Source organism: Lynx canadensis, chromosome A2, assembly GCF_007474595.2.
Source record: "Lynx canadensis isolate LIC74 chromosome A2, mLynCan4.pri.v2, whole genome shotgun sequence".
NCBI classification, from domain to species: domain Eukaryota; kingdom Metazoa; phylum Chordata; class Mammalia; order Carnivora; family Felidae; genus Lynx; species Lynx canadensis.
In genome coordinates, this window is record NC_044304.2 from 13,128,956 (window position 1) to 13,155,856 (window position 26,901).

The following is a 26,901-nucleotide window of genomic DNA, read 5'->3' on the forward strand; positions in this document are numbered from 1 at the left end:
AGAGGGCATTATAAATGGGGCTCTGACGTATGAATAAGAGTTTGCAAGATGGGGATGGGCATCCCAGGCAAAGGAATGGGGACTTGTGAGTCCTGAGAGAAATCAATTAGTCAATCCACAAACATTAATTGACTACCTACTGTATGCCAGGCTGTATGGGACGTGGCTGTGAGCAGGACAGCGCTCTTGGAAGCTATGAGGCTCTGAAGCCAAAAGGTCTGGGTTTAGAGCCTGCTTGGCCACCGGTGGCCGTGTGACTTTGTGCGAGTGACTTAACCTCCCTGGCCTCAAGTTTCCTCCCCCGGAACCCACCTCAGTGGGAGGCTGTAGGGAGGTTGCACACTTTGAAGACCACCTGACACGGAGTGAGCTCCCCCGCAGGGCTGGGCTGGCAGCTGTTGGGAGCCAGGGCGGAGGGCGGCGCACATGGGCAAGGGGTGTGGCCCGAGTGGGGCCCGGGTCAGTCCGGGTGGACACGTGAGGATCCTGAGCCCACACAGATCCCGAGGACCAAGCCGGGGCCAGACGGTCCTCCCACTTGGTCCTCCCAAGACACGAGGCACCGACCGTGTGTGGGCAGGGGGGGCGGGGGAGGTCTGGGTGTGCCTCGGTTTCCTCATCTGCAAAACGGGGGGAAAGCCTCTAGCCGGGAGACGTCTGGGGAGCATCAACCGCCCAGTGCATCATCGTCGGTGCCTGCATGGACGGCAGTTTACAGGAGTCGCTGTAACAAACGGGGGCGTTCCAGGCGGCGACGGCTCCAGGCTCCAGCGTGCTCCCTTTGTCGCCTCAAACAGGTACGGCGTTGAGACTTCAGAGCCAACTGGGGCGCCTGGGGTGAGGCGTCCGACCTCGGCGCAGGTCATGATCTCACGGTTTGCGGGTTCGAGCCCCGCGTCGGGCTCTGTGCTGATGGCTCACAGCCCGGAGCCTGCTTGGGATTCTGTGTCTCCCTCTCTCTCTGCCCCTCCCCTGCTTGTTCTCTCTCTCTCAAAGATACATAAACTTTTCTTAAGTGAACGATTCAGTGACGTGGCACAGCCACAACGTAGTACAACCATCACCTCTATCTAGTTCCAGAACATTTCCATCACCCCCCAAAAGGGGACCCCGTCCCCATCAGCTGTCACTTCCCCTCCCCCTCCCCCAGCCCGTGGCAACCACCAACCTGCTTGCCGTCTCTGCAGACCTACCTGTTGTGTACATTTCCTATGAATTGAGTCGCGCACTATGTGTGGCCTTTTGTGTCTGGCTTCTTTCACGCGCCGTGTTTTTGAGGTTCAGGCATGTCGTAGCGTGTCAGCGCTTTATTCCTTGTTATGGCTGAGGAATAGTCCATTGCAGGGGTTGCTAACCTTAAAAATAAGACAGCAAATATTTTACCAGCAAAATGGGTTTATTCGAGCTCAACAGAGGAACTGCAACTTGGGGTCACGAAAGCTACGGCAAAACCTAAGCATGTCCAAGAAACAAAGGAGAGGTATGTTGTTTCATAGAGGAGGAGGAAGCCGGGATGGGGTTGGACTAAAGTCCATCGGAGAGAAGTGGGAGTTGAGGGGACAATTTCTTGTAGGAGGTGCAATGCCCCTCCTTTCCTGTTGGGGTCGCTAGTTGCTGATTCTTTCCCCTCGAGGATTCTTCTGTCCGAGTCTGTAATTGACCGTCCTTCCCGTCACTGATGTTGAGGGGCAGGGCTCCCTCTCCCGCCACTTTTTGTTTGTTTTGGGTTTTTTGTTTCGTTTTGCTTTTGTTTCAAGGTTTCCTTTAAATTCTAGTTAGTTACCATATGGTGTAAATTTGCCCAGATCTGAGAGTAGCCAACTAAAAATATTTATTGGCACAGGGGCTCGGAGCGTGAGACTTTTGATCTCGGGGTTGTGAGTTGCAGCCCCATAGTGGGTGCGGAGATTACTGAAAAATAAAATCTTTAGGGCACCTGGGTGGCTCAGTTGGTTAAGCGTCCGACTCTTGGTTTCAGCTCAGGTCATGATCTCATGGTTCGTTGGTTCGAGCCCCACTTCGGGGCTCTGTGCTGACAGTGCGGAGCCTGCTTGGGATTCTGTCTCCCTCTCTCGGCCCCTCCCCTGCTCACTCTCTATCTTTCTCTCTCAAATATAAATAAACATTAGAAACAAAAGAATTTCTAAAAAATAAAATCTTAAAAAAAAATTTATCGCGGGGCGGGGGCGGGGGTGGCACCTGGGTGGCTCAGTCATTTAAACGACCGACTCTTGGTTTCCGCTCAGGTCATGATCTCATGGTTCGTGGGCTCAAGCCCCAACTTGGGCTCTACGCTGACAGTGTGGAGCCTGCTTGGGATTCTCTCTCTCTCTCCCTCTTTCTCTCTGGCCCTCTCCTGCTAGCACGCACTCGAGCTCTCTCTCTCTCTCTCTCAGAATAAATACACTTAAAAAATATTTTTTAATACAAATAATTTTAAAAATTAATGTATCGGCACCTATTCCAACAGGGGAGAAAAGTTCTCTCTATGGAGGCAACCCCAGAGTCGTGTATGCCTCCTGGAAGTCCCTGCTTAAAGCGGGCATGACAACAGAAGAGTGACTACGGCAGGAGTACGCTGAAGGAATTTACCAGCTGCATTTGGGAAGATACGGGCAGGCGACAGCTAGTGAACTTTTTGCAAAACAGCACAACTTCTAAGAAAAGGTATGCAGGCCCGCTCCGCGGACATCGTGGGGAAGTCGTCACGTCAGATGTCACCGGCTTCGGTTCTGGGAAGTCTTTACTTACGAGTCACCAGATGGTACGCAGGCCCAGCCAGGGTTAGACAGGTCACGTGAACCCAAGCCTGTTCTCTGTGGCGTCTGGTGGCACAAGGGTGGTTAGTGGTACCTGAGAAGGGCCTTCCCAGTGAGGCTGAAGACCGCCTCCCCGGAGGTGTCTCTTCCAAGAGGTGAAATCACCAGGTTGGCAAGGGGTGATGCTTAAGGTCGTCGGCCCCCGGGGAGCGGGCTGTGAAAAGATCTTCCTACCACAGCAGGGTTAGTTTCTCCTAGAAGCTATTAGGGTTTTACAGTTGTTTTTTTTTTTTTTTTTTTTTTTAACGTTTATTTATTTTTGAGACAGAGAGAGACAGAGCATGAACGGGGGAGGGTCAGAGAGAGAGGGAGACACAGAATCTGAAACAGGCTCCAGGCTCTGAGCTGTCAGCACAGAGCCCGACGCGGGGCTCGAACCCACGGACCGTGAGATCATGACCCGAGCCAAAGTCAGACGCTTCACTGATTGAGCCACCCAGGCACTTCCTTTTTATTATTTTTTTTAATGTTTGCTTATTTTTGAGAGACAGCAGGCACTGGAGAGGGGCAGAGAGAGAGAGGGAGACAGGGGACCTGAAGCAGGCTCTACACTGTCAACGCAGAGCCCGATGCAGGGCTTGAACCCACGAGCATTGGAAGCTGTATGAAATCCATTGTGCAAACAGGTTTCCCAGGATTGTATTTTGAACAGGTGAGACAAGCGAGACAGGCACTTTTGGTGGCTTTATTGCCATTCCCCACCAGCACTGGTTCATGGATGCTCTCATTTTGTCAAGAGACCAATGGCTTAGTGCCTATACAGTGGTAACTCGTGGGAATTTCAGGATTTCTGCTAGGGCCGAATTCCTTGGTCCAAACCAGAGTTCTCTCTTTTTATCAAACCGACAATTATTAGATTCCCAATATTGTTTTTTCCTTTTCTGGAGCCAATTATTAGATGTCTCTGGTCAGTCGTTTCCAAATTATCGTGTGGGAGAATGTCCCTTTGGACCCTGACAGAGGTTTAGCTATTGGCTTTCTGGAGAGCAGCATTTGGGGCAGAAACATCAGCGAGGTGGTTTATTTTGTCCTCCAGGGATTTGAGTCTGGAATGCCTGGCCATCTTTTTTTTTTTTTTTTTTAACGTTTTTATTTATTTTTGGGACAGAGAGAGACAGAGCATGAACGGGCGAGGGGCAGAGAGAGAGGGAGACACAGAATCGGAAACAGGCTCCAGGCTCCGAGCCATCAGCCCAGAGCCTGACGCGGGGCTCGAACTCACGGACCGCGAGATCGTGACCTGGCTGAAGTCGGACGCTTAACCGACTGCACCACCCAGGCGCCCCTGGCCATCTCAATAATAGCCTGAGAAACCAGCACATGTATGGCAGCTAATAAATTTTGGACACAGGAGCCATTTTTTTTTAATTAATTTTTTTAAAATGTTTATTTATTTTTGAGAGAGAGAGACAGAGTGCGGGCAGGGGAGGGGCGGGGAGAGAGGGAGACACAGGATCCGAAGCAGGCCCCAGGCTCTGAGCTGTCAGCATAGAGCCCGACGCGGGGCTCGAACTCACGAATCACGAGATCATGATCTGAGCCGAAGTCGGACGCTCAACCGACGGAGCCACCCGGGTGCCCCAGGCCTGTTGTTTTTAGTAACCCATATGGCAATTGAGCTTGAAGAGAGGAGTCTGGCACCCAGTTCTGCCAGTAGTCCTCCAGTCCAAGAAAGCCTCGTAATGGGCACTTATTTTCAGATTTGGGGAGATTCAGGATGCCTTGAAGGGACAGCAATTTTTCTTTGGAGGCTTTATGGCCCTTTAAGGTCACAAATGTTGACAGGTGGATGCTGTCTTTCTGTGAAGAGGTTTCAGAAGGGGAGCAGAGAGGCAACTCCTGGGCATATGGTAACAAAGCAGAACCTTCAGGAAAGGTTATGGTCATCCAAATCAGCTGCGAAGATTTGTGAAAAGTAAGAAGGACCCTCTGCGAAGCCGTAGGCGTTCCTGCCCAGGTATATTTCCATCCTTCCCAAGTGAAAGCAAAAAGGTATTGGCTTTCCTCGTCAATTGCAATACTCAAAAAACTCACTGAGGGATGCCTGGGTGGCTCAGTGGGTCAAGCATCTGACTTCAGCTCAGGGCATGGTCTCATGGTTCATGAGTTCGAGCCCCGCGTTGGGGCTCTGTGCTGACAGCTGAGAGCCTGGAGCCTGCTTCGGATTCTGTGTCTCCCTCTCTCTCTGCCCCTTCCCTGCTCTCTCTCAAAGATAAATAATAATAGGGATACAGGAGTGCTGAGGCATAGGGGCACTTGTACCCCAATGTTTCTAGCAGCACTTTCAACAGTAGCCAAACGATGGAAAGAGCCTAAATGTCCGTCAACTGATGAATGGATAGAAATTGTGGCTTATATACACAATGGAATCCTACGTGGCAATGAGAAAGAATGAAATCTGGCCTTTTGTAGCAACGTGGATGGAACTGGAGAGTGTGATGCTGAGTGAAGTAAGTCCTACAGAGAAAGACAGATACCATATGTTTTCACTCTTATGCGGATCCTGAGAAACTTAACAGAAGACCATGGGGGAAGGGAAGGAAAAAAAAAAAAGTTAGAGAGGGAGGGAGCCAACCCATAAGAGACTCTTAAACACTGAGAATAAACTGAGGGTGGATGGGGGGTGGGGGGGGCAGGTGATGGGCATTGAGGAGGGCACCTGTCTGGATGAGCCCTGGGTGTTGTATGGAAACCAATTTGACAATAAATGTCATATTAAAAAAATAATAAATAAATAAATAACAAAACATTAAAAAAATTCGACAACTCACTGAATAAATCAATTACAGAGGAAAACATTGGCTTTCAGTGGGAATGGGTGTCAGAGAACGGGAGCCACAGGGTGCTGAGGGGTGACAATGCTATTTATTGCTCGGAGGTCCCGGACAAACCTCCACCCTTGGCCTGTTGGGTTTTCTCCCAGGTAAAATAGGGGTGTTACAGGACGCGTGCAGCGGATAATGAGGCCATGAGCCTTGTAGTCCTCTATCGTGGGCCCGATGATAGGCTTATTATCATTATATATCATTATTTATAGGCTACTCATTAATTCCAGGGAGAACTTTTAAGGGAGCTATTTGAATCTCGCCGCGAGGGGCTGTGAGTTCGGCGGCCATCAGTTGAAGATCTGGCCCGGGGAAGAGGACGCAAGCTGTTCCCAAAGGGACAAGTGCTCAGTACCCGCAGACTCCACGGGTCGTGCTGTCAGACGCAGAGCAAATAAAAGATGTCAAAGCGTCCTCTGGTCCACCTGCTGGGGGACTTTGATTACCACTGTCAAATGCGAGAGTTATATCCCCCTGTTGGACGGAAGAAATCCCAGCGTGGTACTTTTCTGAGAAATCTCGGCCCAACACATGAATGGGAGCAGAGGAGCTAAGGAGAAAAGGGTGTGCGTCTCTCAAAGGGCGCAAAGGGGATAAGTTCAGAGACAGGAACATGTTGAAGGCTGTCAGAGCCCCGGACTACGTGAACTGCTCTCTAGTCCTCCCAGGCAGGGGCTGCTGGAGAGCAGCGGGGTTGAGCTCTGAGGGTGGCTCTGGTGTCCGTAAGGACACAGAGAGATTCATTCCCCAACTGGAGACAGGTTTCTCTGAGCCAGTTAAGAGGGAGGACTGGGAAGAACCCCGGTCCCTGAGAATTAGAAGGGCGTTGGAAAGGCTGGCTGGGGGCTGAAGGCGCCTGGGGCACTTAAATTGGTAACAATCTTTTTTTCCAATGTTCTAGCCCTTGGCAGTAATAGGGGAAAATGGCGGGGCGGGGGTGGCGGGGGAGGTTGGTGTGGGTTGGGGGCCTTCATTTGCTGGAGCTGAAAATTGAGAATTAGCAGGCTTTCCTCTGGCCGACTCATCTAGGATGCCAGAGAGGTGGTTTGCCAAATTAACTAAATCTGGAGCGGAGACAGATTTCTCCTTCCATCCTGGTCCTTTTAACTGGTTCAGCCCATTAATCAAACAAAGGGTTGGGGCGCCTGGGTGGCTCGGTCGGTTAAGCGTCTGACTTTGGCTCAGGTCATGATCTCGCGATTCATGAGTTCGAGCCCCGCATCAGGCTCTGTGCTGACAGCTCAGAGCCTGGAGTCCGTTTCAGATTCTGTGCCTCCCTCTCTCTCTGCCCCTCCCCTGCTCATGCTCTGTCTCTCTCTGTCTCAAAAATAAATAAAAACATTAAAAAAAATTTTTTTAAACAAAAAAACAAAGGGTTAAATGCTACCTGGGTGGATCCAACATCTAAAGGAAGACCAGAATTTTCTTTCAGGACAATTTAAGTGGCGCCTGGGTGGCTCGGTCGTGAAGTGTCTACCTTCAGCTCAAGTCATGATTTCACGGTCGTGGGTTCAAGCCCCACGTCGGGCTCCCCGCTATCAGGGCAGAGCCCACTTCACATCCTCTGTCCCCCACTCTCTCCGCCCCTCCCTTTCTAGCTCTCAAAAACAATATGTAAGTAAATAAATAATAAAAAAAAAATCAATTTGACATTGATTAAATGGCCCTGAACAGGTTCACCAGGCTTTTACGTACAAGCCTGAATTTTGTTCCAAAAGCTACTATAATTGCTCAGTGGAGATTTCCAGCGAGAATTCTAGCATCTTGCCAGAAGTTAGGGGTCTGTTTCTCCAAATCCCTTTCAGGATGTTCTCACCAGGCTAGTGTGTGTCATCCAGTGTTTGGCCTGGCCCTCACCACCGAGCATGTGGATTAATTGGTAAAAATCTCAGAAACCAGCTTGGTAAGTTTTGAATAACGAGGCTAAATTCCTCAGCAAACCTATGGGGGTCCTCGGTCACCTTGAGAAACCCTGACCCTGGGGGCGCCTGGGTGGCTCAGTCGGTTAAGTGAGTACCCGACTCTTGATTTTGGCTCAGGCTGTGATCTCACCATTTAGGGGTTTGAGCTCTCCCAGCAGACAGAGCCTGCTGGAGAATCTCCCTTTTTCCGACCCTCCCCTGCTCACTTGCTCTCTCTCTCTCTTTCTCTCAAAAAAAAAGGAAAAAAAATGGGGGGAACTCTTGCTCATAGTTCATACTTAATCCAGAGAACTGTAAGAAATTTGGGGTTTCTTTGGTTCCTCAAGTACTTACTTTCATTATTATTTTTAACGTTTTATTTACTTTCGAGAGAGAGAGAGAGAGAGAGAGAGAGAGACTGAGCAGGGAGGGGCAGAGAGAGAGAGGAAGACAGAATCGGAAGCGGGCTCCAGGCTCGGAGTTGCCAGCACACAGCAAGACACGGGGTTCGAACTCACGATCTGTCAGATCATGGCCTGAGACGAAGCTGGACGCTTAACCCACTCAGCCACCACCCAGGCGCCCCTATTTTATTTTCAAGTTTATTTATTTTTGAGAGAGAGAGAGAGAGAGAAAGCAAGTAACAGGCAGAGAGAGAGAGAGAAGTGCGGAGCCTGATGCAGGGCTTGAGTTCACCCAACGCGAGGCTCGAACTCACGATCCAGGAGATCAGACCGGAGCCGAAGAGAAGCCGGATGCTTAACCGACTCAGCCACCCAGGCGCCCCGGGACTGCACTTTCTAAACTTAAAACCGGCCGGGGTCCCAGTAAGGGGAGCTCACAGCATTTTGATGACTAAGATCCCATTTCTTAGAAGTTTCCTCTAGAGCAAGAAGAAAAACTCCTCAACAGCCCAGTTTCAACAGGAATAGCCCAGTTCCAGAAGGAATCGGAACAAAGGCCAGTACAGTTCCAATCGGAGCAGCTCAGTTCCGAAAAGGTGGCAGCCCAGAGGCGTCAGTTCCAATAGGAACAACCTGGTGCCCGAAAGGATACAGACCAAAGGCCAAATGAGTCCTCTCAGAAAAGACAAAGCCTTAAAACAGATCCTGAACGAAAACCCGGAGAGCTCAAAACACACAGACAGCAGAGCTTAAAATCCAGGAGAGACTTACCCTCCATGGTTGGGAAGAAAGTATTAGGGCTCCGTTGGCTCTGTGGGTTCTGGTACCTCTTTGCTTACCAGCCTCAGGATTGTTGGGGTGGGGGGGGTTCTTCTCTGGATCCCACTTGTGATCACCAAATAATGTTAATCTTAAAAATAGGGGCGCCTGGGTGATTCAGGTCGCTGAACATCGGCCTCTTGATCTCAGCTCACTTCATGACCACAGGGTCCTGGGAGCAAGTTCCGTGTTGGTCTCTGTGCTGAGCATGGAGACTGCTTAGAAGTCTCTCTCTTTCTCTCCCTGTCTCCCTCTGCCCTGCTCTCTCTCTCTCTTAAAAATAATAATTTTTAAAAATAAAATTAAAATTAAACAGCTGGTTAGTTTACCAGCAAAATGGATTTATTCGAGAACAGCAGAGAAATCCCAACTTGGGACAAGCAAGCTCTGGCATAACTATGGGCATGTCAAAAAACAAAGGAGAGGGGGAGCAGTTGTTTTATGGAGAAGGAGTTAGTTGGGAGGGGTTGTTTTGAACTAAAGCCCATTGGAGAAAAGCAGTTCAGGGTGATTGACGGCATTTACTGGCTGAGTTTGACACGTTTACTGGCTGAGGGCCAGGGGTAATTGATCTCTTACGGGGAAATGCAAAAGTCTACCTTTTCCCCTTTAGGGCCTGCCATTGATAATTCTTCCCTCTTGATGGCTCTTCTGTTGGATCTATAATTGACAATTCTTCCTGCAATTGACCAGTGGTATGGCTCCCCCTTCCTAAGTCGTCTTTAGCGAGGTTTCCCTTTATTAACTTTCACAGAATAGACACTGTGTCCATCCACTGGTCTGTTGATGGACTCTGGAGTTGTTTCCACCTTTTGGCTACCGTGAATAGCCCTTCTAGGGACATGCATGTACGAGGATTTGCTTGAACACCGGTTTGCAGTTCTCTTGGGTAGCTACCTACCAGGAGAACTGCTTGGGTGATGAGATACTTCCTTCTGGGTGCAACGTGAACCCAGGCCCTCCAGCACCCTCATCTGCCCGGGAAGATTATGGAGTCACTCCTGCTGTCTCCATACGTCTACCTTCAGACCTGGCAGGCCTCAGTTTCCTGCAGCCATTGGGGCTGGGCGTGCCTCAGCTGACTTCCTCCACCGTGACTCTGAACACAAGATTACACCTAAGTAAGTTTCCAGGGCAAGGGATGCAGGAAGTGTCTGTTGCAGAGGGGATGGGAGGGGCTGCTCCCTCCAGATCAGGCACCTGATGCCAGCTCCTTGTGGGGCCCATGAATTCAGAAAACCCAAGGGACCCCATAAGGTAAAAGCAAGGAACCTAAACTGAAACCTGAGCTGACGCTCCCCACCCCCAACCCCGGGGGAGGGGGGGGCGGGGAGAATTGACCTCAAAAGGCTCCAAAGTTACAGCATTTTTCCTAGCAAGAAAGTGTGGGTGGGCACCCAGTGCAGCATGAAATGCCCACGTTTGGTGCAGTGACATTTGATGCAATGGCCCTTCATACCCGCAGTGTATGGAGGTGACGCACGTGCTCTGTGTTGACCCTGCTCCCCAGACCTCTCCCAGCTAAAGGAGCCAGGGCTTAGTTCCTCCATTTTCCGCGGCAGGAAACTGAGGCACCCCCACCCAGGACGCCGCGCCCCCCTTTCCTCCTTGGGGCGGGGAGGCAGGCGGTGACCATCACCTGGTTCACACCTACGGAACTGGTTCTCCCCCAAACCAGAGCTCCCGACCCCAACGTGTCAAGACTAGAAATTTCAGACGCCGCGTGAGGCAGGATTCGGATCTTTACCAACCCCAACCGCAAGAACCTTCAAATCCGACTTCCAACTTCCAGAACCTCTCCCATCCCGAGGGCTGTGGGTTCAGGACAGGCTTTCGGGTTGCGGAGTCTTCAAACCCCTTGCAGAGATCCGAGGAGCCCCTGGGCTCAACCTGCTTTGCTGTCGCCCTTTCCATCATCTCTTCATCGAACACAGACAGGGTGGATCAACCCTGCACGGGGCCCCGTGCCAGGGGCTGGGAAGGCGCTGCTTGCACACCCCCGGGCCGCGGGGAGCTCACTCTCTGGCTGGCGGGGGCGGGTTGGGGGGAGGGCGGGACCCAATTGGGGTTGAGAGCCCCGAGGGGGCGCGCAGGAGGTGGTAGAGGAAGGTTGAGGTGGGAGCCGGCGGGCAGAGGTGAAGGGGCGGGGTCGGGAGGGGAAGAAGGGAGGGGCCGGCGGGGTGAATTTCTACTGGGCTATTAAGCAGCTCGGCCAGGCGCGGAGTGGGGAGCCTGGAGGGAGGTGAGGCTGGGAGGAGGCAGGAAGGAATTAAACCTGGGGGGGGCGGACGGAGGAAGGTATAGGCGGAGGCTCGCGCGCAGGTGAAGCTCTCCCTCCTGCTCGCAGCGCAGAGGAGCCAAGAGGTCAGAGGCTGGACCGTGGTCCGGGGTGAGTGTTGGGGGCCCCTGAGGACCTGGCGGACCTCCGGGGTGGGGAGAGGAGAAGTCGGGGCTCTAGGGAAGCCCAGGCAGGTCCCTGGGGTCGGGTCTCCACCGCGCTTACCCTCAAGATGCCGGGAGATCCCGGAGCCCCAGGTCTCAATGACACCGTGGCCCTCACCCATCAGTGATAGTCGTCGCCGGCATCTCCAAGACCGGCTCGAGCCTGGCGGGCAAGGAAGCCTCTCCTGGCACTGTCCCGTCGCAGCTCTGGACATAGGGAGGCGTCCCTGGACCCCTGTCCCCACTCCCCAACGCCCACTTCCCAGGAAAGGGCTGAATCAGAATGGAGAAGTGGAGGGCGCTCTTCAGGCTCCAGCTGTTACTCTTAACTGTCGTCGTTTGTGTCGAGATTGTTGGCGCACTGCTAGGGTGTGGCAGAAACAGCACCCTGGTGCCCAGGCTGGGGTTTTTATTGTTTCTTGAGGGAACTACCGCTGACCGCCAGCCTTCCCAGGCGCTGGGGACCTCAGCTCACGGCTCCCTCTGGGGTTCCCAACCCTCCCTGTTCGGCCAATGCCTGGCTCGGTGGCCTGGGCAGGGTGCCCCTGGTTTTTGAACGCACCTCAGTGTCACCTCCCTGACTGACTAGGACAATGACTCAGCTTGCATTTGGTTGCCCGAGATGTCCGGCCAGCGGCAGTTTTTACGACGGGGGCCCCCTGACCCCTCGGGGACCTCAAGGGAGTGACTTTGGGTCTCTGAGTTTCCGTTCCCCTGTGTGTCAAGGTGGGGCGGGTTGGAGGGGACTGTGGGGAGGGTCAAGTACGTGGGCTCGCACTGCAGCCGTGGAGTGAGTGGACATCCAGGGGAAGCCAGCTGTCACTATATTAAGTATTACTGTATCAATAGCCACCCTTCCAGGTTCCCCGGGGGTGCGAGTTTTTTTATGGCCATTTTTCAGATGGGGAAACTGAGCTCTCCCACTTCCCCCCGCCCCCCAGAGCCTCCTGTAGTCCAGCTTTGGGGCCAGCCCTGGGGCTACGGCCTCCTCGCACCGCCCTGCGGGTTCCTAAGGCGGCCACCCGGCCAGGCACGAGCTGAGGAGTCTTGAGAAAGAGGTGTGGACCCTGCGTCGGGCAGCGGGGGCCCCACTCAACCCAAGTGAGAGGATTGTTCGTCCAACCCAGATGGGTACTTTTCCCTTTCTCCCTCACCCGTCGGGTGTGGCAATTCCCTCCAGGTGCCCTGGGTGTGGGGGAACCAAGGAGGGGCCTCGAAACGTCCCTTCTCCAGGCCAGAGCTTGAGGGATTCAGACAGGCTTCCTTGGCCCAGGAACCCCAGGGCTGGGCTAGGTGAGCCTTGGAGGAGGAGGGAAGGTGTTACTGGACGCCTTCTCTTCCTGCCACTGCCTCTGAGGCCCAGAGTGGGACAGTGACTTGTCCCCCCACCCCCCCATGAATCAAGAAGGCTACCCACTGTGATCCGGCCCCCTGATGGGAGTGTGGCTCAGCTTGATCCCCGTCATGGGGAGCTCACTACCAGCACAGCAAACTAAAGGAAGCCTCATCAGGCAGGGATTGAGGTCCCACGTGACCTTCCTTGGATGAGGGCTCTGTGCCTCAGTTTCCCTATCCATAAAAAACCAGGCCAACAAAGCCCTCCCTGCCAGTCGCAGGTGTGGTGGGTGGAGAGCAGGTGGTCCAAATGGGACCACACACAGGGCTTAAGAGGTGTTAACAGGTATTAACTCTAATCCTGACTGAAGGAGGACATGAAGGTGTGGGGGGCTTTCGGGAGGCCCCCAGAGGAAGGTCCCATGAGACCTCGATTCCTCCATCTAGGAAACAAGTCCAAGGATGTCCTTTGAGGCTCGGCTGGGGCAGGGCCGGCATTTAGTTCGAGGCCACAGGTCCCCACCTGGCCCATCCCATGTACCCTGAGCAGTTTCTGAGGTGGGCTCTCCCAGGTCACCTCCTCCACGGAGCCATCCTGGACGAGCCCTTTTTTCCTGCCCAACCCCCCCGCCTTCTGCTTACAAAAATAGCTTTTACTTCTTGCAAAAAGGGACCGGTCCATCATTACTGGGAGGCCTAGCTGGTATGAAATCAGTGATCAGGGTCCAGCGGATCAGGGTTCAAATCCTAGCAACCACTCTTGGCCTTGGTTGGATGTGTGACCTCTGGTGGGGGGCGGGGGGTGAGCGCTCCCTTTCTGGGCCCAGCTCAATCACCTGGGAACTGGAGATTAGGTCTGCCTGGAAGGTAGTTCACGGGCTTCACAAGGACAAGGACAGTCACAGGGATCACGCCCAGGCCGGGGCCTCACACCCTCTCCTGCAAATACCCTGAGTCCCACCCTTGAGTCTCTTCCAGGAACTTCTCTAGAAAGCTGTCGCATTCACTGCCTTTCTGCCCCTGATTCACACATCAGCTCCGTGAACACGGGCGTTTCTTGCAGTCATCTTGGCCGCGTGCCCAGAACGTATACCAAGGGCATGGCACACACTAGGTGCTCGGCGGTGGCTCAGCAGTCACAGCGTGTATGTGACAACGGTCACCGACGCTGAGGTTAACTGGTCCTTGTTGGCGCTTCCTAAATGTGTGGTTTGGCTTACAGCCTGTCTCAGGACCCCGGTCGCCGTGCGCACAACTGGGGTTCTCCTGTCACCACCACCCCCCCCCCGCCCCTCCCCTTGCCTTCTGGAAGTCCCAGAACGTTCCATGCCCTTTTCAGAATCCCAGCTGAGCCTTGTCAAGTTAAGTACAGCATGAGGAAGACCCCAGTGAGGCCGGTATTCATTCATCTGCGGGAAGTGAGCCATGGGTTAGCAGCTGACAGCATCCGGCTTTGCAGATGAGGTCCAGAAGGGACCCACTACCGGCCCAGGGTCCACAGCCGACTTCGGGGGCTGTCGGTCTTCGCGGCTGCTGGGCGAGGGTTTTAGCCCTCACTTCTCTGATTCAGAAACTGAGACCCAGCGACTGGGGCAGGGAGTGTGTCTGACGGGCCCGGAGAGCGGTCCAGGACTCACCCTCTCCGGGCCTCAGTTTCGTCATCTGGAAAGTGGGAGCATCACACGGGGAATCCCCTTGATTTGATGGGACCCTCCAAGCCCGTGTCAGGCGGGCCCGCCATGGTCTCACAGGAGCAGGCGTCCTGAACGAACGAACGAACGAACGAATGAATGAATTCTGCTGAGTGGTCAGCCCCTTCTGTACTTCCCGTACCTCATCAATATTCAGTGAATCCTTAGTATTTAGTGCTGCGCATTTGCGACGAATCGTGGCCACCCAGCGACTGTATATTTTAGTCTCAGGACCCTTCAGTGGCTGGTTCATGTTCATTGTCATTTGTGTTCATGTTCACTCATGCATCACGAATGCGAACGTGTTCCGTCGTATATTAGAACTCCTGGGTGCTTCCCGCGTATTTAGCCGGTCATTAACAGTTACGAACGTCGGGGTTCTTGCTCATTAAACGTATCATGAATATTTCAGCGCTGCGGAGATTTGGCTCTTTAGTGCGTTAGTACCTCTTGGTCCTGTCTCTGCTCTACGGGCACTTGCTAACTCACCGTGACTGAATCGCCGTCGTCCCCCAAGGCCTGTAGGGCAGACGGGGCCGTGGCACCTGTCACGTGCAGCGGGCTTTGGGCTGAAATGAGGCATGAGGAAATTGTTGACATGTGGGCCGTTGTCTTTTTCCCCCGTTCAACAAACAGCCAGTGAGCGTCACATGGGGTCACAGCTGTCGGGGGCGAGACACCTGGCCCCACCTCTGGGGCTCCAGGCCGGTTGGGGAGATAAACAGGAGAGAAGCGACTAGATTTCCCACGTGCAGTGGTGGTGAGAGCGGCAGAGAGAATCAGAGCTGGGGGCAGGGTGTGTTAGCTGGGAGGTTGAGGCCCTTCTGAAAAGGCAACATTGAGGGCACCTGGGTGGCTCAGTTAGTTAAGCGTCCCACTTCGGCTCGGGTCATGATCTCGCGGTTTGTGAGTTCAAGCTCCGTATCGGGCTTTGCAGTGACAGCGAGGAACCTGCCTTGGATCCTCTGTTTCCCTGTCTCTCTCTGTACTCGCACGCATGCTCTCGCTCTCTCTCTCTCTCTCTCTCTCTCAAAGATAAACAAAAAAAAATTAGAAGGCAGCATTGGGCTGAGCCTAAAGATCAATGGGGAAAGAGCAGAAGTCAAGCAGGTGCAAAGGCCCTGTGGCAGGGCTGAAAGCTGACAAGGCTGGTGCAGCTGGAGCAGACCAGGAGGCAATGGTCGTTAGGGGCGGGGGAACGGGAGCTGAGAGGTCCCATACCTGGCAGCCACACCCCAGAGGGAGGCTCTTGGATCTTGAAAACGTTGAAACAAGTGGCTTTTCCGTGTACACTAGAAGACGCAGGCTCTGGGTGATGGCGAAATCGCACCAGTGTCTGGAAGGCAAACAGCCAGGAGCAGGATCAGCTGGTCTGGCAGTGAGGGTCCCTGAGAGTCAGCCCAGACGTCACTGCTGCGACTCTGTCCGCAGCCGCTGTGTCTGATCTGCAGGGAAGAAGCATGAAGGAGGCCTTGCCGTGGGCAAGCAGTGGAAAGATGTGCTCCTCCATCAAACACCTGCTGGGCCTTCCTGGTTGACTTGCCATCGTGTCCCCACAGCTCTTGGCTGGACACCACACCGAAGTCAACCACTGCCCCAGAACATCCCATGGGAAAGGCTCCCAGGCTTTGTACACTGTTCTTCCCGATCCTTCCTTCTCCGCCTCCCGTGGGCTTTACCCATTGATGACTCCCTTCATCGTCTTCCCTGAATCCGCTCCCCTCCCTGCCCCTCGCTGACCAGCCCCTGTCCAGGCCCCCAGATTCTTCTGCCTGGTTGCTGCCTGGCCTCTACTCCTGCCTGATTGTCCTTATCCCCTCCGTAGCCACGGGGGGCTTCTTTAAAGCATAAATCGATCTTTTCCCTCTCCTGCTCAGCACCCCCTCCGTGGCTCCCATTGCCCCTCACATGTGCCAACATAAGAGGTTCTTCGTGGCCTGCCCCATTTCCCCCCACCCTCCCCCTGGCATGGTCTGACAACCCACCATCATCTCCCTCCTGTCGCCCTGTTCCAGCCACAGGGCCTCCCTCTGTCTGCCTTCGGCACCTTACATTTGGGGTCTGACCCTTTGCGCTTGCTAAGCCCTCAGCCCAAGATCCCCTTCCCCCAAGGCTTTGACCTTGCTATCTTTCCTTATTATCTTTATTATCCTTCAGGAGTTCCCAGGCTGATCGGATGCCCCACCCATGGGCCCGCCCTTCTCCCACAGTGTTAATCAGGATGCTACAAAACGAATTACCTCCTTCCGGTGTTAACATCGGAAGAAAGGGGCTGGTTTAGTTACACCTGTTCATAGGTTCCACTCGCCTGTCTGTACCCAGGGTGGCCCAGCAGCGGAGTGTTGGCCGACCTGGGCTCCGGTTGTCTGTCCTTTGTCAGATGTTTAAGTGCGTGATTCCTTTGACAGATTCTGGAAGGCTCTGAGGTCCGGGTGGGGAATCTCCCAGAAATTCTGCATCTCGGGAAGAATAGGATAGACGGACTCCACCCGTCGGAGTCCTGGGCTCCAATTCTGCTTCACGCTGAGTCTCATTGTCCCCATCTGCAAGCAGGGACTCTAGGGGCACCTAAGGAGCCAGTACAGTGACGAGGTCACTGAGTGGTTACCACACAGCCAGTGTGGTTAAAGCCAAGCCCTTTAACACACAATTCCAAGTGACCTCGTTGCGGGTGGGTGTCGGGGGGCTCAGCACTGCCTCGTCCAAAGGGAAGTGGCTGGCCAAGGTCAATTCGGGGCTGGGGTTCAGCAACGAATCGGGCTTTCCCACTCCTTGTTCGCATACCCTCTGTGGCTTCCCCCGACCTCCGGGAGATAGCCCACTTCTCAATCTGGCATTCAAGGTCTTTACAGGGTCTGGCCCCACTCCCTAGCCTCGGAAATCACCCCCTCTCCAAATTCTGCTTTTCGGCAAAATAAACCACAGACGATACCTTGAATAGGCCTGTTTTCTTTCCCTTCCATGCCCTTCCGTTTGCTCTTTCCTCTACCTGAATTCCCCTCGGTGAGCTCCTATGCATCCTTCAAAGCCTTAGCTTCAATATCCTGGTCCCTTCTTCTGGCCCCAGGCCTGATCCCACAGGTACCTGGATTTGTCTCCCCCAGATTGGGAGCTTCTGGGGGGGCCGGGCCCAGGGTTGAGGCTTCTCAGGTTCCCCAGACCTATTTGTTGAATGAATGAAAGAACGCGTGAATGAATGAACGGTTTTCATATTATCGGTTTTTTGGGGATAAGGGCTGCTGAGACCCTTCTCAGGACTGAAGGACCTGGAGACAAAGCAGGTTGTTTCTGTGGTGACATGAGGTACCCACTGGGCCACCCTGGGATAACTGTGAACTCCGCCTCCCCATCTATGAAACAGGGGTGGTGATTTCCCCAGGGTTATTCAAAGCCCATGGACTTCACTGAGTTAGCGGCTGTTTGGACTTCTGTAAATCCAGTCATTCTGTACAATGAGGACTGGAGGGGGTGGACAGCAGGGTCTTGGGTAGGGGTCAGGGAATTGGACCCAGGCCTGCAAGGAGTTTCTTTCTCACCAGCTACCTGGCCCACCCAGCAAAGGCCTCAGGCTGCCGCTCAGTAGCTTGGAGGAAGTAATAACCAAACCCACAAGGACAGACCCGTGACTACACTACCTGGGGCACCACCCACAGCGGCACCCAACAAGGTTTACTAGACCAGTAAATCTTCTGTGCTCTCAGCCTTGCTGACACGGAGGCCCAGAAGTTCTTTCCTCTGCCTTGGTGGATGGCAAAAGGAAGGGGGTCTTGGATGCATTAATGGAGGTCTATTATAGGGAGGAGGGGAAGTGGGTCTCCCTCCTCTGCCTCGAACTTGAGCTCTCAGACCCTAATCAGGAACCTCATGGGGGCTGGGCTGGTAGGGTAAAGTAGCAGAATCCCTGTTTAATTTTTTTTTTTTTTTTTTTTTTTAGTGTTTATTTTTGAGAGAGAGGGAGACACAGAATCCTAAGCAGGCTCCAGGCTCTGAGCTTATCAGCACAGAGCTAGATGCAGGGCTCGAACTCACAAGCCTTGAATCATGACCTGAGCTGAAGTCGGACGCTTAACTGACTGAGCCACCCAGGCGCCCCAGAATCCCTCCATTGAGAGAAACCTTAGACCTGGGGAGAAAAAAATGGGGAATGCGGGTGGCTGTCGGTTAAGTGTCCGACTCTCGGTTTCGGCTCAGGTCACGATCTCACCGATGATGAGTTTGAGCCCTGCTTGGGATTCTCTCCGTCTCCCTCTCTCTCTGTGCCTCCCCTGCTTGTGCTCAGTCTGTCTCCAAAATAAACAAACTTAGAAAAAATAACAGTAGAGCGCAAAACTCCTCCATATGATTTGTATAAAACCCAGCGCAAGGTTTTGTGTTCCCCCCTGAGTCTCCACTTCTAATCTTCCCTCGTTCTGAGTTCTCTGTTCTGGGTTTCTCTTGGTGTAGACCAGGATATCTCAGCCTTGACAATGTTAACGTTTGCGGCTGGATTATCCGGAGGCGAGGCTATCCTAGATCCTGCAGGATGTTAATTGCAACAGCATCCCGGCTTCCACCCACTTAATGCCATTAACAGCGCCATACCTCCACCCTTTGCAAATGGTGACGGCCAGGAATGTCTCCAGATGTTGCCAAGTGTATCCTGGGGACAGAACCACCTGTTTGAAAATCCCTGATTTCAGCTGTAAACTGCAGATGGGGGGGGGGGGGGTGCACCTGGGTGGCTCAGTCGGTTAAGCGTCCGACTTCAGCTCAGGTCACGATCTCGCGGTCCGTGAGTTCGAGCCCCGCGTCGGGCTCTGGGCTGACGGCTCGGAGCCTGGAGCCTGCTTCCGATTCTGTGTCTCCCTCTCTCTCTGCCCCTCCCCCGTTCATGCTCTGTCTCTCTCTGTCTCAAAAATAAGTAAAGGTTAAAAAAATTTACTTATTTATTTTAGAGCGAGCGAGCATGGGCAGGGGAGGGACAGAGAGAAAGGGAGAGAGAGCATCCCAAGCAAGGTCCGCACTCTCGGTGCAGAGCCTGACTCGGAGCTCGAACTCACGAGCCACGAGATCGTGACCTGAGCAGAAACCAAGGGTCAGAGGCTCAACCCACTGAGCCACCCCGGCGCCCGTTTTCTATCCTTGTAGCTCGGGGTTTGCCTGGGAACCACACCTTTCCCGTCGTCCATCCTAAACTCAGGCCTCTCTTCAGTTCGGGAAAATGTCCTTCCGGGATTCCATTCACTCTTGGGCCTCATCCATCGGTGCACGGTTTTATCCCAAGGTTATTTGCCTTTTGGGGTCTCCCAGACCTGCCCTCCAGCAGCCTAACCCCCCCCCCCCCCCCCCCGCCCAGGCCTGGCAGCCAAGCTGGAATGTCGCAGCGACAAGACAGGCCCTATGCCACCCGCGGACAGGGTCCTGAAGCTGCTGAGGCTCCGCCAGCTCCGTGCACCTGCCCTTCCCTCCCCTGCGACCTTGTCCCCAGACCTCAGCCACCCTGGCTCTTCTGTGCCACTCGCATCCAGCTGGCATGCCCGCCAGACCTCAAAAGCCACACCTGCCACCGGGCCCCATTTCCTCCTGTGCCTTTTGTCACCTCGTGTCATTTCAGTGAGGTTTTAATTTGGCGTTTGTTCGCCCTCGAGAGCGAGGGTTCCACAGTGGAGACGGTTCGGTACCCCGTGCCTGTGGAAATCCAGCGTTCATTCGTTCCTCGTCCGTTCAGCACCCATTTAGCGCCTACTGCACACCAAGCACAGTTCTGGGGGCTGGGAATAAGATGGTGACCGAGACAGGAGCTCATGTTCTGGTGGCGGAGATGGATGAGAAACCATATATATACTTTTTAATGTTTGGCTTGATTTTTGAGAGAGAGGGCGTGAGTGGGGGAGGGGCAGAGAGAGAGAGAGAGGGAGACACAGAATCCGAAGCAAGCTCCGGACTCCGAGCTGTCGGCACAGAGCCCGAGGCGGGGCTCGAACCCACGCACCGCGAGATCACGATCATGACCTGAGCCGAAGTCGGACGCTGAACGGACCGAGCCCCCCCGGGGGGCCCTGAGAAACAACACATTTTTCAAGTTTCATCATATATTTTAGGAGATGTAAAGTGCCGTGGAAGAAAAAAAAAAGGACCAGGGCTGCTAGTGAGATAGCGTGTCCTGAGGAGGGCACGTTGGAGCAAAGACCAGAAAGGTGTGAGGGAGGGAACCGTGTGCACGTCTGGGGAAGAGTATTCCAGGCAGAGGGAATAATCTGTGCAAAAATCCTGATGCAGGATCATACCCGGCGTGTTTGAGGTTAAAACCCCCACAAAAACACTCTTACGTGGGGTTAATTCTCCCCGTTTCACATGGAGGCTCAGAGAGGGCAGGCTTCTTTTCCAAAGCCACACAGCAGAGCCTGTGGGGTAAGATCTGAGCCCTGTTTCCGGGAGACATCTGGCCGGAGGGGCTTGGCCGGGCAGTGTGCAGACACATTAGGGAAATGGCCTCGTGGATCCAGGAGGAAGGCACCCTTCCCGGCTCTAGATGGAAATGGGAAGCCGCTCTCTTCTTTGCTTCCAGGCCATAGCCGGGTGGGGTCGCTTGGGGCAGGGGGAGCCTTCCGGAATCCACTGACTGCCTCACGTTTTCCAGGTGCCGGTGGGCAGAACAAAGAGACCCCAGAACAGCACAGGCAGCCTGAGGTAAGTCCTGAGGTCCACGTATTCATTCAACAAACACTCGTTGAATGCCCACTAGGTGCCAGGTGCTGGGAGCTCCCTTCATCCTTGCACAGTCCTGTGAGTTGGAGGTGGCTCAGATGTCCCCTTTTATAACTGAGGAAACCGAGGCCCAGGGTATAGAGGACGCACGGGGAGTGATGGCAGCGGGATTGAAACCCAGGAGTGGGGCTCTGGAGTCTGTACCTCTCTGGGGTGAGTCAACACGACACGCATCTGAGAATGGGTGAGTCCTGCCTTGGGTCTCATCCAGTAGGTTCATGCTGCGCCGGAAAACAGACCTTCACATTTAGGACTGAAAAACACTAGAGACACTACCTCTCCAGACGAAAGGACATTAAGGGAATCCAGGGAAGCCCGGGAAAGGGATCTGGAAGGGAGCCCGAGGGCTCTGCCTGGATACGGGGAAGGAAGGCTTCTAGGAGGAGGCGACATTTAGAGCTGGGGTTTCGAAGGATGAGTCAGAGTTTACCAGAGAGAACCTTCGTGAATTTTACTTTTATTCATGAATTTATTCATTCAAACACTCCCTGCTTCCCCCATGTGTCTGCCCCCTGCTGGGCAATTCAGGGACCCTCAGGAAGTCACCAGTCTTAGAAAGACAAAGCTAAACGCAGACACCCCCGTGGGATCAAGACTGGACCAGAGGGGGGTAGACAGAGCTACAGGTGCCAGACAGAATCAGGAATGTTCCCGAGGGGTTAAAGAGGGCTTCCCAGGGGCGCCCGGGTGGCTCAGTCGGTTAGGCGTCCGACTTCAGCTCAGGTCACGATCTCGCGGTCCGTGAGTTCGAGTCCCGCGTCGGGCTCTGGGCTGGTGGCTCGGAGCCTGCTTCCGATTCTGTGTCTCCCTCTCTCTCTGCCCCTCCCCCGTTCATGCTCTGTCTCTCTCTGTCTCAAAAATAAATAAAACGTTAAAAAAAATTTTTTTTAAGAAAAAAAAAAGAGGGCTTCCCAGAGAATGGATCGTTAAAGCTGGGTTATAAAGGAAGAATATGAGTTTGCTAAGGATCGTAGCTTCGTTTGAAACGTGCTGGGCCTGAGGGATCTGTGGGGAGCCAGGTGCCATACTCAGGTCACAGGACCATTAAAAATAGTCCAGGGGCGCCTGGGTGGCTCAGTCAGGTAAGCGTCCGACTTCAGCTCAGGTCATGATCTCACAGTTGACAAGTTCGAGCCCCATGTCAGGCTCTGTGCTGACAGCTCAGAGTCCGGAGCCTGCTTTGGATTCTGTGTGTATGTGTGTGTCTCTCTCTCTGCCCTTCCCCCCCCCCCCCATGCTCTGTCTCAAAAATAAGCATTAAAAAAAATTACAATGAATAAAATAAATAAACATTAAAAAAACATAGTCTAGAGAATGTCGGTGATGGTGTGTATCAGAATCCTAGAAGCTCGGAGCTTCCTAGTGGGGCAAGTGAAAAGGGAAGCAGGAAGCATCCTCATAGCTGTCAACGGATAAAGAGGGAATTCTTTGGGTTTCTGGGCCATTTCTGAGGCAGGGACGTGAGGAAGACCAGGTCAAAAGCGGGGGGGATTCCGGGCACACCGAGCCTGGGAGGCTCACCTTGGCATCTCCAGGCCTCGGTTTTGTCTGTAAGGATTTAATCCCCCGCAGGGCCCGGGCACCTGTCAGAGCCAACGTGGGTTGAGGGGCGGGAGGAGGTGTGGGGTGTGGGGGGGATAGGAGAGGGTGCGTTTCGATATCGTACCGACCGGAGCGACTGTAGGGCTGCACCCAGGTGTTGGGGTCCACAGGTACCTCGGGAAGGCGCTTGACCCGTCTGGTATCTTCAGTGCCTGTTACTCCTACCAGGAACCACCAGGCCGGCCAGGATGAGATGTTCTCGGCCCCGCAGCACAGAGGTGGCCCTGCCTGTAGCTCTGAGCATCGTCACCCTCTTCTTCTTCAGTCTGTACATGTCCTCGCCCGCCTTCCAGAGCCTGAAGGAGCCCCAGGACAACCCCGTGGCCCTGACCTGGCCCTCTCTACCCTCTCGGCCCGCCCCGCGCCCCCCGCCCGCCCCCTGCACGGCCAACGCCTCCGTGGCCACCCTGCCCAACTTCGAGGGGCAGCCACAGCAGGTGCGTGACTTCCTGCTGTACAAGCACTGCCGTGACTTCCCGCTGCTGCAGGACGTGCCCCTGGGCAAGTGCGCGCCGCCCGTCTTCCTGCTGCTGGTGATCAAATCCTCGCCCAGGAATTACGAGCGGCGGGAGCTGGTGCGGCGCACTTGGGGCCGCGAGCGCCAGGTGCGCGGTGCCCAGCTGCGCCGCCTCTTCCTGGTGGGGACGGCCCCTAACCCCCTGGAGGCTCGCAAGGTCAACCGGCTGCTGGCGCTGGAGGCACAGGCGCACGGCGACATCCTGCAGTGGGACTTCCATGACTCCTTCTTCAACCTCACGCTCAAACAGGTGAGCCCGCGGGGAGTCACCTGATGAGGGCCACCCCCTCCTCCCTGCCCCCTCACCACCGCCTCCTCTGAGGGGCCCAGGGGCCCAGAAGTCCCCATCCATCCCTCCCCGCTTTCTTCGCCGCCCTCACGGCGATCGGGGATCGGAGTCGCTAAGGGAGGCGGGGAGAAAGGGCAGGGTGACCCGATGCACAAGCCCGGCTGGCTCTCGGAGCCCGATGCCCTAGGTTTGACTGCTTGCTTGATAATCATTTACCACTCGGGGCTTCCGTTTCCTCATAGTTATCAAGGAAATGGGATTGCTTGGATCTGCCCACCTCCCTCCCAGGGCTGTTACGAGAATTACAGGAGATAATATTTACAAAGCTTCTAGAGCAGTGCCAGATGTTCAAATGACGAGCGGGGGTTCGGGGCGCCGGACGGAACATCTTGTTGACTTGTTCTGTCTCCCCGTGAGGCCCAGGTCTGTGCCACGGGTGCTCAATAAAGACCGTTTTGGTGGACCAGAACCCACAAGAAGTAGAGAGAACCCTGCCTTGACCCAGATAAAGGAGTAGCCTTAGGTGAGCCTCCCAGGCTCGGTGTGCCCGGAATCCGCCCGCCCCCCCCCCCTTTTGACCTGGTCTTCCTCACGTCCCTGCCTCAGAAATGGCCCAGAAACTCAAAGAATTCCCTCTTTATCCGTTGAGAGCTATGAGGATGCTTCCTGCTTCCCTTTTCACTTGCCCCACTAGGAAGCTCCGAGCTTCTAGCATTCTGATACAAACCATCACCGACATTCTCTAGACCAGAATTAGAATGAGATTAGAATTAGAGGCTCTGAGGACCTACCCAGGAGTCGAAGGGGACCCAGTGTAGGTCCCTGCTTACAGTTGGCACAGACGGGTCTGGGCTCAAGACCTTAAGTTGCTACGTATCTGTTGTGTGACCTTGTCCAAGTCACTTTATCTGCAGAGCCTCTATTTCCTCCTCGGTAGATGGGGTTGAAGATCACCCCTGCTTGCAGGAGAGACTCCAGGCAGGGCGGTGCCTGGCATTGCAGCAAAAGTTATCACGGAGGAAACTGAAGCTGAGGCGGTTAGAGGGCCAGAGCCTCTCAACCTGCCACGTTCTTCATTCAGAACACAAAAGCATGTAAAAATGTCAGTTTGACAAATCTGAATCCAGTACCTACGAAGCGATGACCCCACACTGGGTGCTCGGGAGATAACGCGGGAGAGACACAGTCCACCCCCACCCCAGGGGAAGCCTAGAGTCTGGTGGGGAAGGTAGATGTTAAATAATAGACAAGTAACTATTTACCAGCAGCGCTTGGCCAGGCAGAGTCAGAAGGAGCTACAATAAATGTAAATGTGACAGTTTTCCAGCACTTGTTGGCACTTTACCGAGCATCATCTCCACAGGTCCCCAACACTCCCGGAGACAGGTCCTCTGCTGAGGTCTGTCCGGAAGGTTGGAGACTGAAGCTCAGGGTGGGGCCTCAAACCCACGCTAGTCTGGCCCGGGGACGCAGCCTCGTCTGGGCTCCTTGGGCTGGGCGGCCGGCCGGGACCCACAGCTGGTTGCCCCAGCCCTCAAGCTCGTGTGCCCTGTCCGCCTCGCCTTCAGGTGCTCTTCCTAAAGTGGCAGGAGACTCGGTGCACCGATGCCAGCTTCGTGCTCAATGGGGATGATGACGTCTTCGCACACACAGACAACATGGTCTCCTACCTGCTTGACCATAGTCCCGACCGCCACCTCTTTGTGGGGCAACTGATCCACAGTGTGGGCCCCATCCGGGTTCCCTGGAGCAAGTACTATGTGCCAACAGTGGTGACACAGGAGGAGCAGTACCCTCCCTACTGTGGGGGGGGTGGCTTCCTGCTGTCCCGCTTCACGGCCACTGCCCTGCGCCGGGCCGCCTCCACACTGGACCTCTTCCCTATCGATGATGTCTTCCTGGGCATGTGCCTGAAGCAGGAAGGCCTGAAGCCCGCCTCACACGGCGGTATCCGCACAGCTGGCATTGGGGCTCCCTCGGCCCGCGTATCCTCCTTTGACCCCTGTTTCTACCGGGAGCTGCTGTTGGTCCATCGCTTCTTGCCATATGAGATGCTACTCATGTGGGACGCCCTGAGCCGACCCAACCTCACCTGTGGCCAGCAGATGCAGGTCTACTGAGGTGGGATCAGGGCCCGCAGCCTCTAGGCTCTGGTCTCCACCCCCACTGGAAGGGGCTGCATCTTCCTCCCGGAAAGCAGAAAGCTCTGTTCTCCCAAGTGGGCCGGGCACAGCGGAGCGCCAGGGCGGGTTTGATGAGCGACTAGTCTAGCTGGCAAACTCCTAGACGTCCTGCAAAACCCACCCGGTCCTCGAACCCATGTTCCGTCATCCTCCCTAGCCTCTCAGCTGAAGGGGGACGATCTCTTCCCAGGGCAGCCAACTGCAGAAGCACTTCTGAGTCAAGGTCCCATTATCCCAGCTCCGACCTTGATCATGGGACGGACCTTCCATGGTGGCCAAGCCCTCCTTGGTAGTAAAGCCACAGTGGTTTAATGGGAGGTGAGTTCCAGCCATGGTTCAAGGTCCGTTGGGAACCCTAGGTCCACATGCAGCTGAAGTGAGAAGTATTTGGCTGGCTGGGAAAGGGGTTTTGTTCCCTCCCTCTGCCTCCCCCCCCCCCCCCCCCACACACACACCCCGGGGTCTCTGCCCACCTCTGACCTCGGATGGTAGAAGGGGCTGGAGAGCCCCGTGAGTGGGACCACCCCCTCCCTGCTCTGATGGTGGAAATGTCGGGCAGAGGAGGCAGACGGCTGTCTGACTCAGGCCATGAGAGCTCGGACTTTCTGGAGTCCCCGAGAGAGCCCAGCTCCCATATTTGTGCTCCCCCCAAATTCCGGGAACGAGATCAACACACGCACTCACCCCGGTGCCCAGAGAACGGGGCGATTCAAGCCCTTGGATGTCTCTGAGCTCTGGGGACCCAAGACCGGCCCCCACCCCGGTATGTTGGATTGGGGAGATCCAAGCGGAAGAGTGATACCCCCCACCCCAACCCTGCCGGCTCTGGGCAGATGTCGGGGGGGCTTGGACTTTGTAGGCTTCGGAGCTGTGCTTGGGAGGGAGGGAGGGGGTACCTCGGCAGAGTGAGGACTGGGGAGTGGGCCCTCCGGGAATAAAACGTTTTGTGAGGACCTGAGTTTTGGGGGTTTTGTTGTTTTTAAAGCGGTTTGCAAGTTTTAACTGAGACCAGTCTACGATCTGTACAAGTCACGTTTGCAGTAGAAAACACACCAACAAAAATGACTTGGATGAACGGGAGCTCCTGTCAACAGGTCTGACGTCATCCTGCCCCTGCTCACGTACCCTTGATGGTTCCCTATCACCCTCAGCTCATGTCACCCCACCCAGACTGGGTCTCACCGCCAGCTGGACAGCACGCTCGGCGGGGGGGGGGGGGGGGGGGGGGGGGGAAGGCACAGGGGTGAGATTGCTCCTGGCTGCAGGCCTCCTGCTTCCGGCAAGGCTCTTTCCAAACACCACCCAGCCCCTCTCCTCCCCAGACGCC

At 54.7% G+C, this 26,901-nt stretch overlaps 1 protein-coding gene across 4 annotated transcripts; it reads left to right on the plus strand.

Moving 5' to 3' along the window:
- Positions 1 to 6,196: 6,196 nt before the first annotated feature.
- B3GNT3 (UDP-GlcNAc:betaGal beta-1,3-N-acetylglucosaminyltransferase 3) lies at positions 6,197 to 26,516 on the plus strand. Of its 4 annotated transcripts, XM_030304264.1 has the most exons (6): positions 6,197 to 6,210; positions 6,334 to 6,337; positions 20,350 to 20,449; positions 20,951 to 21,136; positions 22,754 to 23,352; positions 24,960 to 26,516. In XM_030304264.1, coding segments are annotated over exons 3-6 (1,338 nt in total). In that variant the 5' UTR covers positions 6,197 to 6,210; positions 6,334 to 6,337; positions 20,350 to 20,448; the 3' UTR covers positions 25,512 to 26,516. The 4 variants fall into 4 exon arrangements, with proteins under 4 accessions (XP_030160124.1, XP_030160102.1, XP_030160113.1 ...); XM_030304242.1 differs by lacking the exons at positions 6,197 to 6,210; positions 6,334 to 6,337; positions 20,350 to 20,449; positions 20,951 to 21,136 and adding exons at positions 11,030 to 11,157; positions 20,856 to 20,905 and having other exon boundaries at positions 24,960 to 26,515; XM_030304253.1 differs by lacking the exons at positions 6,197 to 6,210; positions 6,334 to 6,337; positions 20,350 to 20,449; positions 20,951 to 21,136 and adding an exon at positions 11,030 to 11,157 and having other exon boundaries at positions 22,735 to 23,352; positions 24,960 to 26,515.
- The last annotated feature ends 385 nt before the right edge of the window (positions 26,517 to 26,901 follow it).